The 14,739-nt window shown below is 38.2% G+C and overlaps 1 protein-coding gene across 3 annotated transcripts in view; it reads right to left on the bottom strand.

Moving 5' to 3' along the window:
- The window catches only part of GABRB3 (gamma-aminobutyric acid type A receptor subunit beta3), a 200,015-nt gene that overhangs the window by 16,711 nt on the left and 168,565 nt on the right, over positions 1–14,739 (bottom strand). For all 3 annotated transcript variants that reach the window (XM_056329111.1, XM_056329113.1, XM_056329112.1), the window contains 3 exons: positions 12,317–12,399; positions 11,082–11,219; positions 3,484–3,636 (listed from right to left, as the gene is read on the bottom strand). In XM_056329111.1, the coding sequence (XP_056185086.1) occupies positions 3,484–3,636; positions 11,082–11,219; positions 12,317–12,399 (374 nt within the window). The remainder of the gene's footprint in view (positions 1–3,483; positions 3,637–11,081; positions 11,220–12,316; positions 12,400–14,739) is intronic.

The raw sequence follows: 14,739 nt of genomic DNA on the forward strand, positions 1-14,739 counted from the left end.
TAAGAAAAGAAAAATTACTGTCAGTCTGCTTGAATTCACAATAAACTGCAGGGTCTGTACCTCTGCTGGCAATTTTATGGGAATCACAAATCACAGGTGGTTGAAAACACAGATTTGTGAAATAAAAAGACTACATCGGTAAAAGAGGCAAGTCATTCTGATAGGTCCCCTCCATCACTATTTTCTCCGATTCCATAATTATACAATCAGTTTGTAAGTAGTCACTAAAATGAAGGCAGAACAAAAATAAAGGATGAAAGAAAATTGCTGCCATATTATAAAGCACAGCTCCTTTTACCTGAAGAGACAGAAATAAAGGCAATAGATCTCAAAATCAAGCTGTTGGTGTAAACAGTGTCCCCCCAAGGAACTGTAGCAGTAGCTCATGAGGTTCTGTAACAGATATTTTGTGCATTTACTAGGTTCAGCATCATGCGTTTTTCAGTACTTTTCCTCTAAACTGTGAAACAAGTGTGTTTTGATGTCAGATGTTTCATGGCTTGAAATACAGTGGAGACAAACTCAGCACAAGCTTATTTGAAAACTATACTGCATATAACTCACGCAGCTCTGCAATAAAATGAGTATAGCTGACACATTATTTTTACCTAAAGAAACTTTTGACAAAGTCTCTAGAAAACCTCCACACCAGCACAAGGAACCAGGGTGAGAAGGCTGGAGGACTGCAGCAAACACTATCATACATTTGCACCCAAGGGATTTCTCTAGCCTGAGTTAATTTCTCTCCTTGTAGGATTACCTGCTGCTGCTTCCCATAAGGGATTCCAAAAATTACCTAAGATCAAACTCACTTTTGTAACAGAAATTCCACAGATATATTTTCACATTCCCTAGGCATCTCACTAGCATCCCACAGATGTTTACCAAGGCCTAGGTCAATAAGGGACTTAGAAGCCTGCCCAGTGGTGGATATGATGCCACATTTTGGTGCCTGTTCCCAAGGCTGTATTTAGATCCCTGAGACAAGTCCTTATACACCACAGAGGGAGAGTTTGGTGGCTCTCTTGGTGATCCAGAAGATTAAGCATATTGAATAGAAAGGTGGCTATCACTCACCACAAGGAAATACATCCCCTGGGAGATCCTGACACCCTGCAGGCAAATGCCCCTCTGAAGATCAATAAATTCTTTTAAAACACAGCTGGAGGAGAAGCAGCTGACACTCACTTATATATATACATATATATATATATATAGGATAATGTTGTGATTACAGACCTTCCCAAGAGTGAGAACTCTAGAGATTATTTTTCTCTTCGTTGAAAGGACTGAATTTAGGAACCTCTAGAGCTAACTAATAAAAACTCATTTTTGAGCAGAACTGATGGTTTTGACTATTTCTCTTGAGATCAGCCCTGTACCAGTCTCCATAGTACATAGTCTCTGGAGTGAGCTGGCCTTTGCTCCATGTCTGGGTTTCTCTGTTAAGGCAACCACTTGGTCTAGAGCAGGCTGGAGCACAGACGGCATGTGCAGCAAGGAACCAGGGACAGGAGCAATACGCAAAAGTGAAGGAACTAGAATCAGGTTCTTGCAGAGAACACAGTCTTCCTGCAGGGGTTGAGTAAAACCTTGCCTCCGTGTCCCTAAGAATCGCAGTGGGAATCCTTCCTCTAACAAATACCTAGTCCAGCAGGCCTTACCCTACTCTGTACTGCACTTTCCAGAGCCAGTTATATATGTCCAAAGGTGCTATATTGCCTTTAAACTTTGATAACATTTCCTATCAGCTTCAGACTCATAAGAGGGGCTATACAAAGGAATATAGGATGAGGCCCATGGTACTGAACTTTTTTATACAAACATCACAGGCATAATCATGAAGGCACTAATTGTTTTCTCAGAAGAACCTGTTAGATAGATTTTTGTCCTTTCAAAAGGACTTTATATGAATCAGAAATAGAACATCTAGGCTCCTGAGCTTGCCTTGAATGTACTCACCGACTTTTATTCTAATATTTGTGTTATTACAGTACAGTACTTGATGAACTTGTGCTACACTGAAATAGGCCACATGAGACAGGCCTGTTCCTTAAGTAAGGAAAAAATGCGAACCCATTATAGAAGGGTGTGGAGTAGCACTGGGTTTGGTAACTTCTGTCTAATCATCTGTTCTCTGCAGTCCTGGCCAGTCTGTAAAACCTAGATACTGACTGACATATTTGAAGTGCTCCCCTCACTCAGTCATAGTGTCTCCAAGGTGGACCTTTGGTATCCAGTAGTTCATTTATGAATGCATGAGAGCTGTTTGGACTCCATGTCCTACCTCCCATTAAGCTACTACTTATCTGCATCCTACTGAACATGCACTAACTCTGAGTGGAAATGCCAGATTTTGTCATGCCCATATGCACCAGCTCATCCACAGTATCTGCAGAATTATTGTACAGTAACTGCAGTTAATCTACAATATCTTTGGTTGCCCAAGTTCAGATGCTAGGACATAATATGATATTGCACAAAGGTATAGCTGTGGCTGCTCATCCTGCTTTGGCATGTGGGACCTTGGGTGGTACAGGGTACAGAAATGGGGAATCACATATACAGGGGTTGGAGTCCTGGTTTACTGTGGTACATATCAGAAAAATAATGGAACTAGGGAATATGTTCGTGTTTTAAGAAAAGAGAGTATAACAAGAAGTTATACAGCATAGGCTTAGTGTCATGTTTTGGGTGGGAATGTGTGTTATTGAGAAGCACAGGGTTGAAGCTGGGATTTGGGATGAGATGAGAGGTAGCAGTAGTCATAAGGATTTATGGATCCATTTACTCTTCCTTGTCTATAGCTATCCCTGAATATGCTTCTGTAGTAGATGAAATACTTCCTGTAAGATACTTTGAAGCTGCCTTCCCTTATCTAAAGGATACTTTGATCTGAAAAGGTTTTGGACAGGGATCACCAGCCTGTGCCAAATCCATGTTTTTCTGCCATAAGGTACTTAATGGCACTCTAATCTGTCATAAAAATGCACTTAGCATACCACGCATTCTGAGGGTTAGGTGGGATGTCATGGTCCATAGCTGACGTGCCCCTGCGCTCTGAACTAGCACATGGTTCTTGAGGTCTGTTCCTGCCATTGTCAGTTAAAGCACCCATGACCTCAGGAGAAGGCTTGGAGCCACACTCGTCTTGCCACATGGAGCTGGAATAAAAAACCACGCTGCAGCCCTTGGAGCATAATTCTGGAGCTGGTCTCCTCACTGACGCTACTGACAACAACATTAACTTTGATCAGAACAAGGCTGGGACCTGTACGAGCAGCTCACGTCAGAGATTTAGTGGTAGCTACATTCTTGCATGCAGGGGAGAACTTAGCACTCTTGAGGCAGTACTGGATGACATGATTTTGACGTAAATTATTTTGGAATATCAAAACACTGACATCACGTTGCAGTTTTAACAACCTCTGAAGGCTACAGTCAGTCTGACATTTTAATGTCTCACTCACTCTTAGCACCTACCAAGGGCAACTCTTGCTGCTGATGCATCGTAATTGATCCAGAATGACACCCATGATAAAATGGTAATCAGTATGGAGGGCATGTAGGTTTGAAGAATAAAGTATCCAATATTTCTCTTCAACCTGAAGCTCAGTGAGAGTCTTGGATAGGCACCTGAGGAAATTCAGGGGAAAGTAGAGTTATTTATATGGAAGAAAACACACTCGCAGAGAGTAGTCTTAAGTTTGCACAGAAACTAAAGCATGCACATTTTATGTGGTAGTATGACATCTGCAGAACAGTAGGGAAAACACCTTCACTGTATTACTGGTTGGTATTAAAAGAAACTTTGCAGTGAATATATCCAAGCAATTTGTATTTGGAAAGAAAATAAAGTTATTCTAGGTTATTGAACAGATGAATGGGTGAGCACTGGTTCATTCTAAAAAAACAGATTCTTAGGTCTCCCAGTAAAATGCTTATCCAAATACACAGTCTTATGTATAGCATTTATATTGAAAGGATTAGTAATGTGCATAGGTTTTATTTACATGGAAGAGTTGTTCATGGGATGGCACTTCTTAATTACAACTGAACTATGAGAAACATGCTACTTGTGGAGTTAAAAATAAATTGTAATGAATCCCAGTGAGGAAAAGCCTTCAGGTCAGATCCTCTAATATCAATTACAGCCAGACAGAATTTTTTCCCAAAAATATCTTAAGGTAAAAAAAATATTATTTTATATATATGTGTATATACACACAGTGTGTATATAGGATTCATGAACTGGCAAAATTGGAGCAAATAAATAATGAAAAAAGTGAATAATCTTCATGTCAATGTTTCAAACAACATATTTTATTACTTAACTTCAAACTGGTGTATTTCAAAATTGGTTTTAATATTACTGAACATATTTTATATATTTAGAAATCTCAAATAGTTTAAAAAATTGTGACTGCTTTCACCAAACACAGAGGATTAAAACTGAGTACAGCTGTACAAGAAAAAGGTAGTCATTCACACATTAGCTCCACAATTTTCTTTGCATTACTAGTCTTAGACGTGATACTTCTAACAGCTCATCTAAAAGCTTTAGTAATAGTCAACATACTAAAAAAATTTCTGAACATATCAAGGGTCCAACTAGATATGAGATCACATCCCATCCATTCTAATGCAAATATGTGCAAGATATGAAAGATTACATCCAGAAACAAATTTAGAAATTGCAAAGTACCCTTTAAATTATGTTCATGTGTTTGCATATGAGCATAAGAAATTACATTTGCCTATATACAAAATAATGATGATTTCCTGAGAGAGAAAGCAAAAGAACGAATAGAAACTATTATTTCTCTTCATCACATTCCTGACAGTTCGGTACACTTTGAGTCATATGACAGAAAAAATGCTACACCATTTCCAGGCAGCAGAAGCATCCAGGCAGTATCAAACTTTATGCAACTTCCTCAACTGATTTATCAAACAATCTCAGAAGAAGTATCACTGGAAAGAGAAATATCTGATAGATGTATTTGGCTGCTGTGATTACTTCAATCAGTTGTAATTTTTTCCAGGATGAAATGCCTTCTAGTTTTATCAATAGAAGAATATTGATGGAGTCAGAAGAATTTATTTCATCATGAAAATCAGATTCAGGTTTTCTGCTATCTAAAGCAGTCAACATAATTTTCAGCAAAGAATCATTTAGACTTTAGCTTGCTTAACATCTTAATTTTCCAATGAACAACGTTTCCTTTCAAAAGACAAATTCTCTCTTTGAAACCATGCCTGCTTTTTTGGTAAGAAAGCTTAACATTTTCATTGAGCTTCTTATGAAACTGTTTCCATGGCCGTGTGTCTGCAGACTATGTAAATGAAACAGAAGCATACACTGCCATCATGAAATACATAAAACATGTAGCAGAACTGATCACCTGCTAAGAGTAGTGCATCAGATAGACGGAAATCTTTATACAGCTCTGTTGAGGAAAATTATTTCATATAACACACTACCCACACAAAGGATTCTCTATAAATCTCTTCCTTTCCAAAAGTGCTGTCCAGGTCTGGGGTCTGTGGAATATCATTGATAGAGGTGATGACTGGAAAATCTCCCATAAAATACTGATTCTTTGATAAATGGTCTAAAAGATTCATTCAAGAAGGTTCAGTGGAACTGAACCACTGAATTAATGCCTGTTCGTGGGCTGTTCCAGTGCCAAGGACCCTGGATGCACTGGGGAAACTTAGAGAAAGATAAGATAGCACTTTGCTATCGATAAAGCAGGGAAAATGGTGTGGATGAAGGAGGCATGTGTCAGCAGTGGAGATCAGTAATGTGTCATGTGTGTCAGTAATGTTCAGTAGTAAAATTCTGAACTGAGAATCAATGTAACAGAGTGAAATTCAGACATTTATCTTGCATGCTTCACCCGTGACAATCATTCATCACCTCATCACCATCTCTGTCTAATGAGATAAGGTAATTACTGAAACTAGTGAGATCTGGCCTAAAGGTGGAGTCTCCAGACAGGTTGTTGCAAGGCCAGAGATATTCAACATAAAGTTGTTTCAAGCACCAGTTTTTTTGCCTTGAAGCTAGAAGACAGAACCCTAAGAACCGTATCTAGGGCCAGGGCTGTCAGTGCTGTTTGTCTTCTTGCTCTAGAGTTGGAGCTTGACTGTAAGAGAGATTCAGTTGTGAATCTGAAGGTGCACTGTTCCTTTTGAGATACCCTATGACATCTCAGACACCAGCATGCAACTAATAGACATGATACAGCCCCTACATCTTTTTGACCAGCAGCTGAAGACTAAGAAGGCTAATCTCAAATAACAGCTGATTAAGCAACTCACTTAAACTACATACACTTGAGCTAGGTGTCTAAATTCTGATTACATCTACAGGACAGTCAGTTCATCTAGTCAGTCTAGTAAATGAAACCTAAAGAATTATCCATTTCCTCCTAAAATAGACTCGTATGGGTGGGCTGACTTTTTCTCCAGACTCCAACTATATTGACTAGATTTCCCGTCAACTAAGACACCTAGTTCACTGAAATTATATTCACCTTAAATCAGATCAAGATGAATCCTAGCCCTGCAAGTCGCAGGGTAGGTTTTGAGGGTCTGTAGCTCCTGGGCAACATAACCAAAAGGCTTGCTGGCATTACAGCTGCTTAACGGAGTTGACACATTGCTCAGTTTCATAGAGGTAAATGAAATGTCATCCTGTTTAGTGATTTTCCAAGCTCAAACTTTATTGGGAGGTCTGGATCTCAGGCAATTTCAGAATAATTTGGTGTTTGTATAGTTTAGGTTGAAACTGAAACACAAACTGGTACCCTTGTTTTTTCATACTATGCAGCCAGAGTTCTCCTGTGGTAGCTCTCCCTGAAACTACAAAAGTTTGTAGTACTTCCACCTGTACTGCTTTTACATCTTCACAGATGGCCTATTGGCCCTGTCTCCAGCCTGCCAACCCTGCTATATCTCACCTCCAGCAAACAGATCACAGGAATCTGTGGAAAAAAGGAGAATTAAAAGAAGGACTATTCCTTATTTCCCCTACTTATTTCCCCCTCTTTGTCTGGATGGCTAAAGCTTAGTGAAAAGGGTGTGTCCTAACCTGCATGGAACAAGGACTGTAAGCTCAGATCTTTATTTATCTAAGAAGGAACCATCTTGTGTAACTTATTTAATAAAAATGGATTTCTTGGTGAGCTCAACAATTACATTGTTACTTGCCTGATTATGCTTGGATAATGATTTGTCAATTAAGTCTCAGTACATTTAGAGATTAATTACCAGGAATTTCTAGTTGTTAACTTTCCATCAAAATTTGGTTTTTGCCTAAAGAACAGTGCTACTGTTCAGGGACCAGATTTCTTACCCTTCCTCCCATCTCATATAACATGTTGATGTCTATGGGATAATTTAAATAGTACAGGAATAACAGAATCTGGCCTGAAGTATTTAAATATAACAACAGTATTGAGAATGCAGGCATGAAAATAATCAATAACTAAGCCTCAAATACTTCTCTTTCATATATTTGGGCACTTGGTAAAAAGCAATTACTTGTTTCTGTTTCAATTTCATTAACATCTAGCAAGCTGAAATATCTAGCTCCAAGGCTAAATTAGTCTCTTGCTGTTTTATCCAAATATGAACCAAGATAACAGAGTTGGTCAGTTACAGAATTCTTATTTTAATCTGTTCTTCTGGGAAGGTTCTTCAGCTAATTAGAAATGTACTTTACAGATTCATCTTTTAGAATACAGCAAATAATTAATTTTCAAATCTTTTAAGACTACCCCTCTGTTACCAACAGGTTGCTAATTGGCTCTGAATGCTATGCATCTTGAAGATTTTTACTGGTGTTTTGCATATGCCCATTCTTTTTCCGTTTCTTACCATTTCTGGATAACAAACATTTAGGAGGTGGATTCAGCTCACAGGTCTAGGCACTAAATTTCAGCTGTTTCCATGCAGATATTTACACATAGATGGCACATAAGCTCTCAAAGTAAACCACAGAGATCTAGACTTACATCCAGCTGATTCTAAGGGTGTGATTTAACTGCCTATACAGAGCTGCCTAATGCCATTTGAGATGCATTAGGCTACTGAAGAGTATAATTTAATACTAGTTAAGTAATTAATACTGAAGCAATAGGTTGTCACACAGGACACAAGACTGTAAGACTCTGGAACAGCAGCCTAACTGCTAAGCAGGATGCTATACAGCATCTCAAGAGGCACCAGATACTTACATTTAAGCAACCGAATAGTGTCCTAACAGCTATTCACTTGACAGAATAGAGGTGTTTAAGAGCTGAATTTAGGCTCCATTGACAGCACTGATTTGATATCATTTCACTATGGGCTTAATTCTGTTACCGACACATAGGCATCCAGGGCCATTTTGATGCCTTATGGTAGCCTGTATTGTCTTCAGTTGGTGTTAGATGGATAGTCAAACCAGATTTTTCTTCTTCATAGCAATTTAAATTTTACTTTCTCTTATTTACATCATTAATAAAGAGAACAGGCTGCTGCTTATGTCTTTGCAGATACCTTCTAGAAGACTTAATTCCCAAGTGTTCTCTTTTTTCAAACTACACATCCTGTTTCTCCAGTAATTTCAGGTATTCCATTTTCTAGTCTTCCACTAATACATGCTAATCTTCCTTAGATCATCTTCTTTTGTTCCACAACTCTCTCGAAAATCACTACTCATGGCCACAAATACTCAGCTTAGGACTCTGCAATGCAAGTCTGACTCCTTACAGGATCTGTTTTGATTTTTTTTTTCCAAAAAAAGTTGTTACTGGCTTATATTCAGTTTGAGGTCAACAGCAACCCCTAGATTTCTACACACAGAACCCAGACCTAACCTGGTATTCCCTATCCTGAATTTGGATAGGAATAATTAGTTGTATAAATGTTTATTTTGCACTTGTCCACTTTTAAACTTTTTTTCAGACTAATTTTTTCTAATTTGGCAAGATAATTTTTGAACTCCAGTGCTATACTTCAACATTCATGCAGTTCCTCCAGTATTCTTGCAGCCCCACACAGCTTTCTGTCATTATCTATGGGTTTTTTCCCATGCTTACCATTGCTTCTTAGTAGTAACTATGGGAATAGATTTTTCCATTTGCATAAATTACACAAGATGATACAGCACTGTTCCTCATGAAGGATAGGAGAAATAACTACTCCAAAAGCTGTTTATGGCATGACTCTGAAGTCTTCTTTTATTCTTATACAACCAAAACACACTAGTGCTGAAATCTCTGAAATGTTCTTTGAGATACTGCGCTCAAAGTACTAATATCTCCCCTCAAGACTTCAATAACCTCAAAGCCAAACAACCATGCCTGACTTATTTTCCACAAAAATGTAGAAACTGGCCCTAATTACTAGGACCGTAAGAAATCTGAAAAGAGTGTGCTGACTTTATCCATCAGATCCACTAGCATGTTTCAGATTTAGGATGTGTGGTTTAGAAAAACAAATGTGATGTTTTGCCTGTATGGAAATACTTGGGTCACAAAATTTCATAATTAATGAGGCATTTTCAAAATGTCTTGTACTAAAATAATAGTAAATTCAGTATTGTGACTTCATCAGTGACAAAAATTATTTGCTTCAGAAACTGGTACAAGAAATATGGAGTAATCTGTGACTGTGTCATCCTACTTGCTAATGTCAAGCTGTCTTAAACCCTGAAGCATGAGACTTTTTTACTCCTACAAGTTATTTTGGAAAGAACTGTTATGATTCTGAAAATTTGGTCAGTCACATAAATGTCTACTCCTAGTTTTCATTCTCCCTCATATTTGTCTCACAGATCTCTGGATTTATTTTTTTTCCTGAATTTAATAAATCTCTGTCATGTCTAAATTACTTAATCATGTCTGTACTGAAATATTTCATACTGAACTAAAAGGTAGCTTTGGACCGTCATGAAAGTTTCCCAAATAAGTTTTCTGTGTTCTCATCATTGTCCAAAAGAGCCATCCTACAAAAGCATATCCAGTCCTCTGGAGGGGCAGGTAAGCCCTGGCTGCCAAAGGTGACACCAGCTGCAGAATGGAAGGATATAGGATTAGAGTATCTGTTTCTCTATAGAAAAAAACCTTCCATTCACAATGATAAACAAGAACAGCAGCAGTTGGCAAACCCCCTCATATTAATTTCAATCCCAGCAATATTTACATTTTGTTCTGAAATACAACTTGTGTTTCTGTGTACTTTGAAACAGATGCTGCGTCCAAAGAGTGGGTGAAGTGATGGTTACAAACATAATAGAGCTGTGCTTCATTTGTTCTAGTGTGCTGGGACAGATGGAACAGCACACTCCTGCAGTCTGAAGAGCACTGAAAATCTGGAGGTACCAAATAGTGGCCCCACAGTTACTGATGGACTTCTGTGTTGCTTTGGCCTTGTCACATGTAACAATGTTTTCCTATGCTGGTGTCTGACATTAAATGTGTAAACCAACATTGTGCTTTATCACCTGAAGACATCCATCGCTGTGAGTTACCAGTAACTTCTATTACATCTTTAAGGAAACGAGGAGGAAACCCAGGGATTAAATTTTACCATCTTAACAATGATGACAAAAGCACTGGCTATGTGTACAGTACTATACACCCGTCAGTGTAAATCAAGATACAAAAGACATTACATTCACTATACTACAACAAAACACACACTGCAAAGTTGCAGGCAGGTGTTCATAAAACTTTTTGACCTAGTATGCCAAAACACACGTATGTATGATCAGTAACCCTTTAGGCTACATTTAAACTCATGATTCAGAGGTGAATGACTTCATATTTATTTAGATCACAGATATTTAGGTGTCTAGTGAAGTATCTCTCACACACACACACACACACAAGAAAAAGAAAAATAAACAAGAAATGGTATTTAATGAGCTCCTACCTCCAGGCTTTATCAAGTAAGTAATTTCTTTAGCCAAACACACAACACAGACTATATATTATAATGATTAATAATGACTAATTATGGTTAATAAAACAGAATTGTCATACATAAGGAAATCAAAGACTAAATGGGCAAATGAAAATACTTGCCTGTGGCAAAGACAACATTCTTTGACACCAGTCTGTATTCCACAATGGAGAACTGAGGAAGCTCAATCCTCTCCACACCAGTGACTGCATTATCTCCACCTCTCCAGTAGAACTCTATGTCGTCTGTTGTGTAGCCATCTGCAGGAGGGTAAGTCAGAAATAACAGCAGCCTCAAATGTAGCTTCAAACACAGTACCTGCTGTTTGTCATTTGAAACAATGAAAAGAATCAGAACAGCTAGCGTGGAGTATGGTATTTTGTTCTGTATGCCTGTGGGAAGGTCTCCTGAAGAGCTATGCCATTACAGTCTGCCTAGGAATTTGAGGTAAAATACTGTTTCTTTTTTGTTTGATTTTTTTTTCTATCATAGGAATTAATGACCTCAATGGGACAGAAAATGTTACCCAATAATCTGAAAAATTGCAGATTAGCATGATTTAAGACATCATACACATTTAGCACTGAAACCAAGTGTATATTTATGCTGATAATCACTAGAAGAAAGTAGATTATTCAATTAATATAGACAAGCATAATTAGGGCAGATCTTTTCCACTCAAGCTAAAAAGCATGAGTTGTACCATTTCCACTAGCTTCTGCAGTGGAAGACTACAGTTAAATATACACAGGGGTATATATTACACGGGTATACTAGTATTTTCTGTATATGGCCCACAATCTCTAGCCAGTAGCTGATATGGAGCAGGAACTCTTGAACCGCAAACATGTATCTGAATATGGCAACCCTAGGACATGACTAGGTGGAAGAGAGAATCTGGTTCCGTTTGGAACACATTGCAAATCATAAATGGGGCCAATCTGAAAGCCCAGGGGGATTCTTGCGGCAAGATCATCCATGCATAATAAAGCATACTGAAAGAAAATGATATCACACTGTTTGCTCTCTTGAAAATTAATCTGATTAAAATATGAGCATTCATTCTCTTGTGTTGCAGATAAGCATCCAGTCACTGCCTCTGCCAAGTCAGGCTGGAGCAATAAATCACTTCATTCTGCCTAAACCTGTTTTTCTAGGATGTATCCATCCATCTAGAAATGGATGGCCTCTCATGTTTTTTTAAAAAGTCAAATAAACAAACAAAAAATCCAAAGGGTAATAATTACATGATTCACATAGTGTTTATACACACCAGTGTAAATATTACACAGTTCTATAAAAAGAAAACCGCCTCGCATCTGAACTAGGTTTTACATGCATTTTCTTATGTACATACAGCTTTCTATTTCCAGAGTACAGTTTTGTTCATCTAATGGATATCTTCTCAAGTCCATCATACAAGCTGCAGTGGTTGTGATTCTGAAATACAAACATCAAATAGAATTACTGTACAGTCAATAATCCAGGTTTTGTTGTTGTTTATTTTTCAAAGTGAGGACTCTCTGCAGAATAGCTTCCAATAGTTGAGAATCTGGTCCATAGTTTTACATTGAGCAGCAGCTTAATACAACAGCAGTTACGCTGACTGCAATGGAACAACTCACTGTGACTTACCCTTATGCAACCAGTCCCTTTGGGGTTCAATGGACCTATCTGCGTATGCAAATATTACACAAACATTTGCTGAGATTAAAAAATATGACTTCATATCAGAAAATATGAAGCAAAAAAGTCTGCTACAAATGTCAAAATGGCTACAGCTGTGTGGATAACTGATTCCTTGGTTTTGTGGCAGCTCCAGAAAAAAACTGAAATGTTGAAAAATTGTTTCAAGTCCAGCAAGACCCTTTGTTTCAAAGCTGAGTATACTTCTCTAGTTTTCAAATTTAAAGAGGATTTTGCAAAGAAGTGCCATACTGAATTTTAAATTTTCTACCCAAATAACAATATATTTTTGCTTCCCTGTTGCCAATGAAGACAATTTAGCACACTAAGGATGAATTTGCAGAACGTTTCACTATTGATGAATCTGCATTTTTCATCAAGCTCTTGTATATCAGGAGCATCAACAATACACATGCACAACCAAAACAATTGTATTAACAGCTTCACAGAGCATTGGCTCTTTGTTTTTAAATTAATGGATTTATATTTTTGTAGTAACTTTTAGACAGCTACAACCATATGCTCATGATTAAACTTCAGTATATTCCAGTATTTTGCTGAATCACAGCCTTCATCAAGAGTATCTACAGTATTATGCATCATTTTCTTTATAATGGCTTCATATAAATTTCACATGTAAATTATCTTCTGGGCCTGACTAGGTCCATTCCTTACAGATCCTTTTCTGATACGAACATGAGATGGATCTTGTACACAGTTATTTCCTGAACAAATAACATTCTGCTGATAATTTATGCTAACAATACAAGAGGGAAAATGCCTTAAATGTACCTCTAAAAGCTGGAACTCTCAGTGTTAGGGTTTTGTTTATGTGTTTCCTCTGTTTTAAAGCTTCCTCCTTAATCCCTTAACTTTCTGAAATTACAGTCTTCTCATCTGCTAAACTACTTTAAAATTCAGGGACAACATATCAAAAGGAGAAAAGTAGTTAGGTGCATTTTTCACCTCTTCCACACTACACCCCACCCCCCCACCCCCCCACCCTGCCGATACTGTTATTACGAATGCCCTATCCAATCTCCCAGAAAAGGAAAGAAAGAATGCTTATCCTTACCATACAGGTTATTTCAGATGGATAACCACCTAATATCCAAAGGAAGGGATTAAGAGTATTACAAGTATCTCAGAGGTCATCCTTCTCTGACTGAGAAGGTGCTTTTGCAAGAAAACATTATAATTTCTTTGCACAGGGAGAGATGGTTGTATAAGCACAAAGGCAATGTGTGAGCTAGGAGAGGAAAAAGCTCAAGGATCTGCTACTTGGCATTATCTTCTCACTTGTGTTCCTACCAGTAGCCAGTGAGAAAGGCACACAGCTGATCTTTGTCCTTCCCAGCCTTATCTACGGCATGAAGAGCCACTGCTCTTCACTCTGAGTGTCCTCTGAATATCCTTATGTTAGTCCACAGGCTTTCAGGTACCAAGTATCATAACACAGGAGGATACTTAGGTCAACTTTCCTCCAGCTACCTGCTGGGAGATGGTCTGGTTCCTCTGTTAACACATGTCCCAGTGGGCTGGGATAGTTTAGAAACAGCAACTCCTCAGCTGCACTGCAGTTTAGGGGGACATCTCTGCAATCAACATTTACAAATGCCCTTCTGGGCCCTCAAGGCAAGCTGCTAGACACAGGGCTATTAATTATGGAGATGAACGTTTCCTCAGTATGACAACCACTAGCAGCTCTAGCTAAGTATATAAAACTAGGACTAGCACAGGGTCTTCCAGGAAAACACAGTCTTAAATCTGTGATCATTGATGAAGGTCCTAGCAGTGATCAGCTTTACAAAGCCATACTGATTGTGCAATCAAATGATCTTGCTCCTGAATCAACTGATAACTGTGCTCGAAGTAAAACAAGCAGGCACACTTCAGCATTGCTGCTGTGAGGTTTCTATCCCATGCTTTAGGACATTCCTCTGTACTGATCCAGGTCTCATTTAATATCCTGCAGCAGAATCCACATGAGCTAAGCTGATACAAGAGGGAGTGTGGTACCAGAATCTTAACTATTCTGTTGTATAACTAGCTTTAAATGCCAGCCATAGAGAACACATGCACTTATAAATTATT

The sequence above is a fragment of the Falco biarmicus genome, chromosome 2 (assembly GCF_023638135.1).
Source record: "Falco biarmicus isolate bFalBia1 chromosome 2, bFalBia1.pri, whole genome shotgun sequence".
Classification (NCBI taxonomy): domain Eukaryota; kingdom Metazoa; phylum Chordata; class Aves; order Falconiformes; family Falconidae; genus Falco; species Falco biarmicus.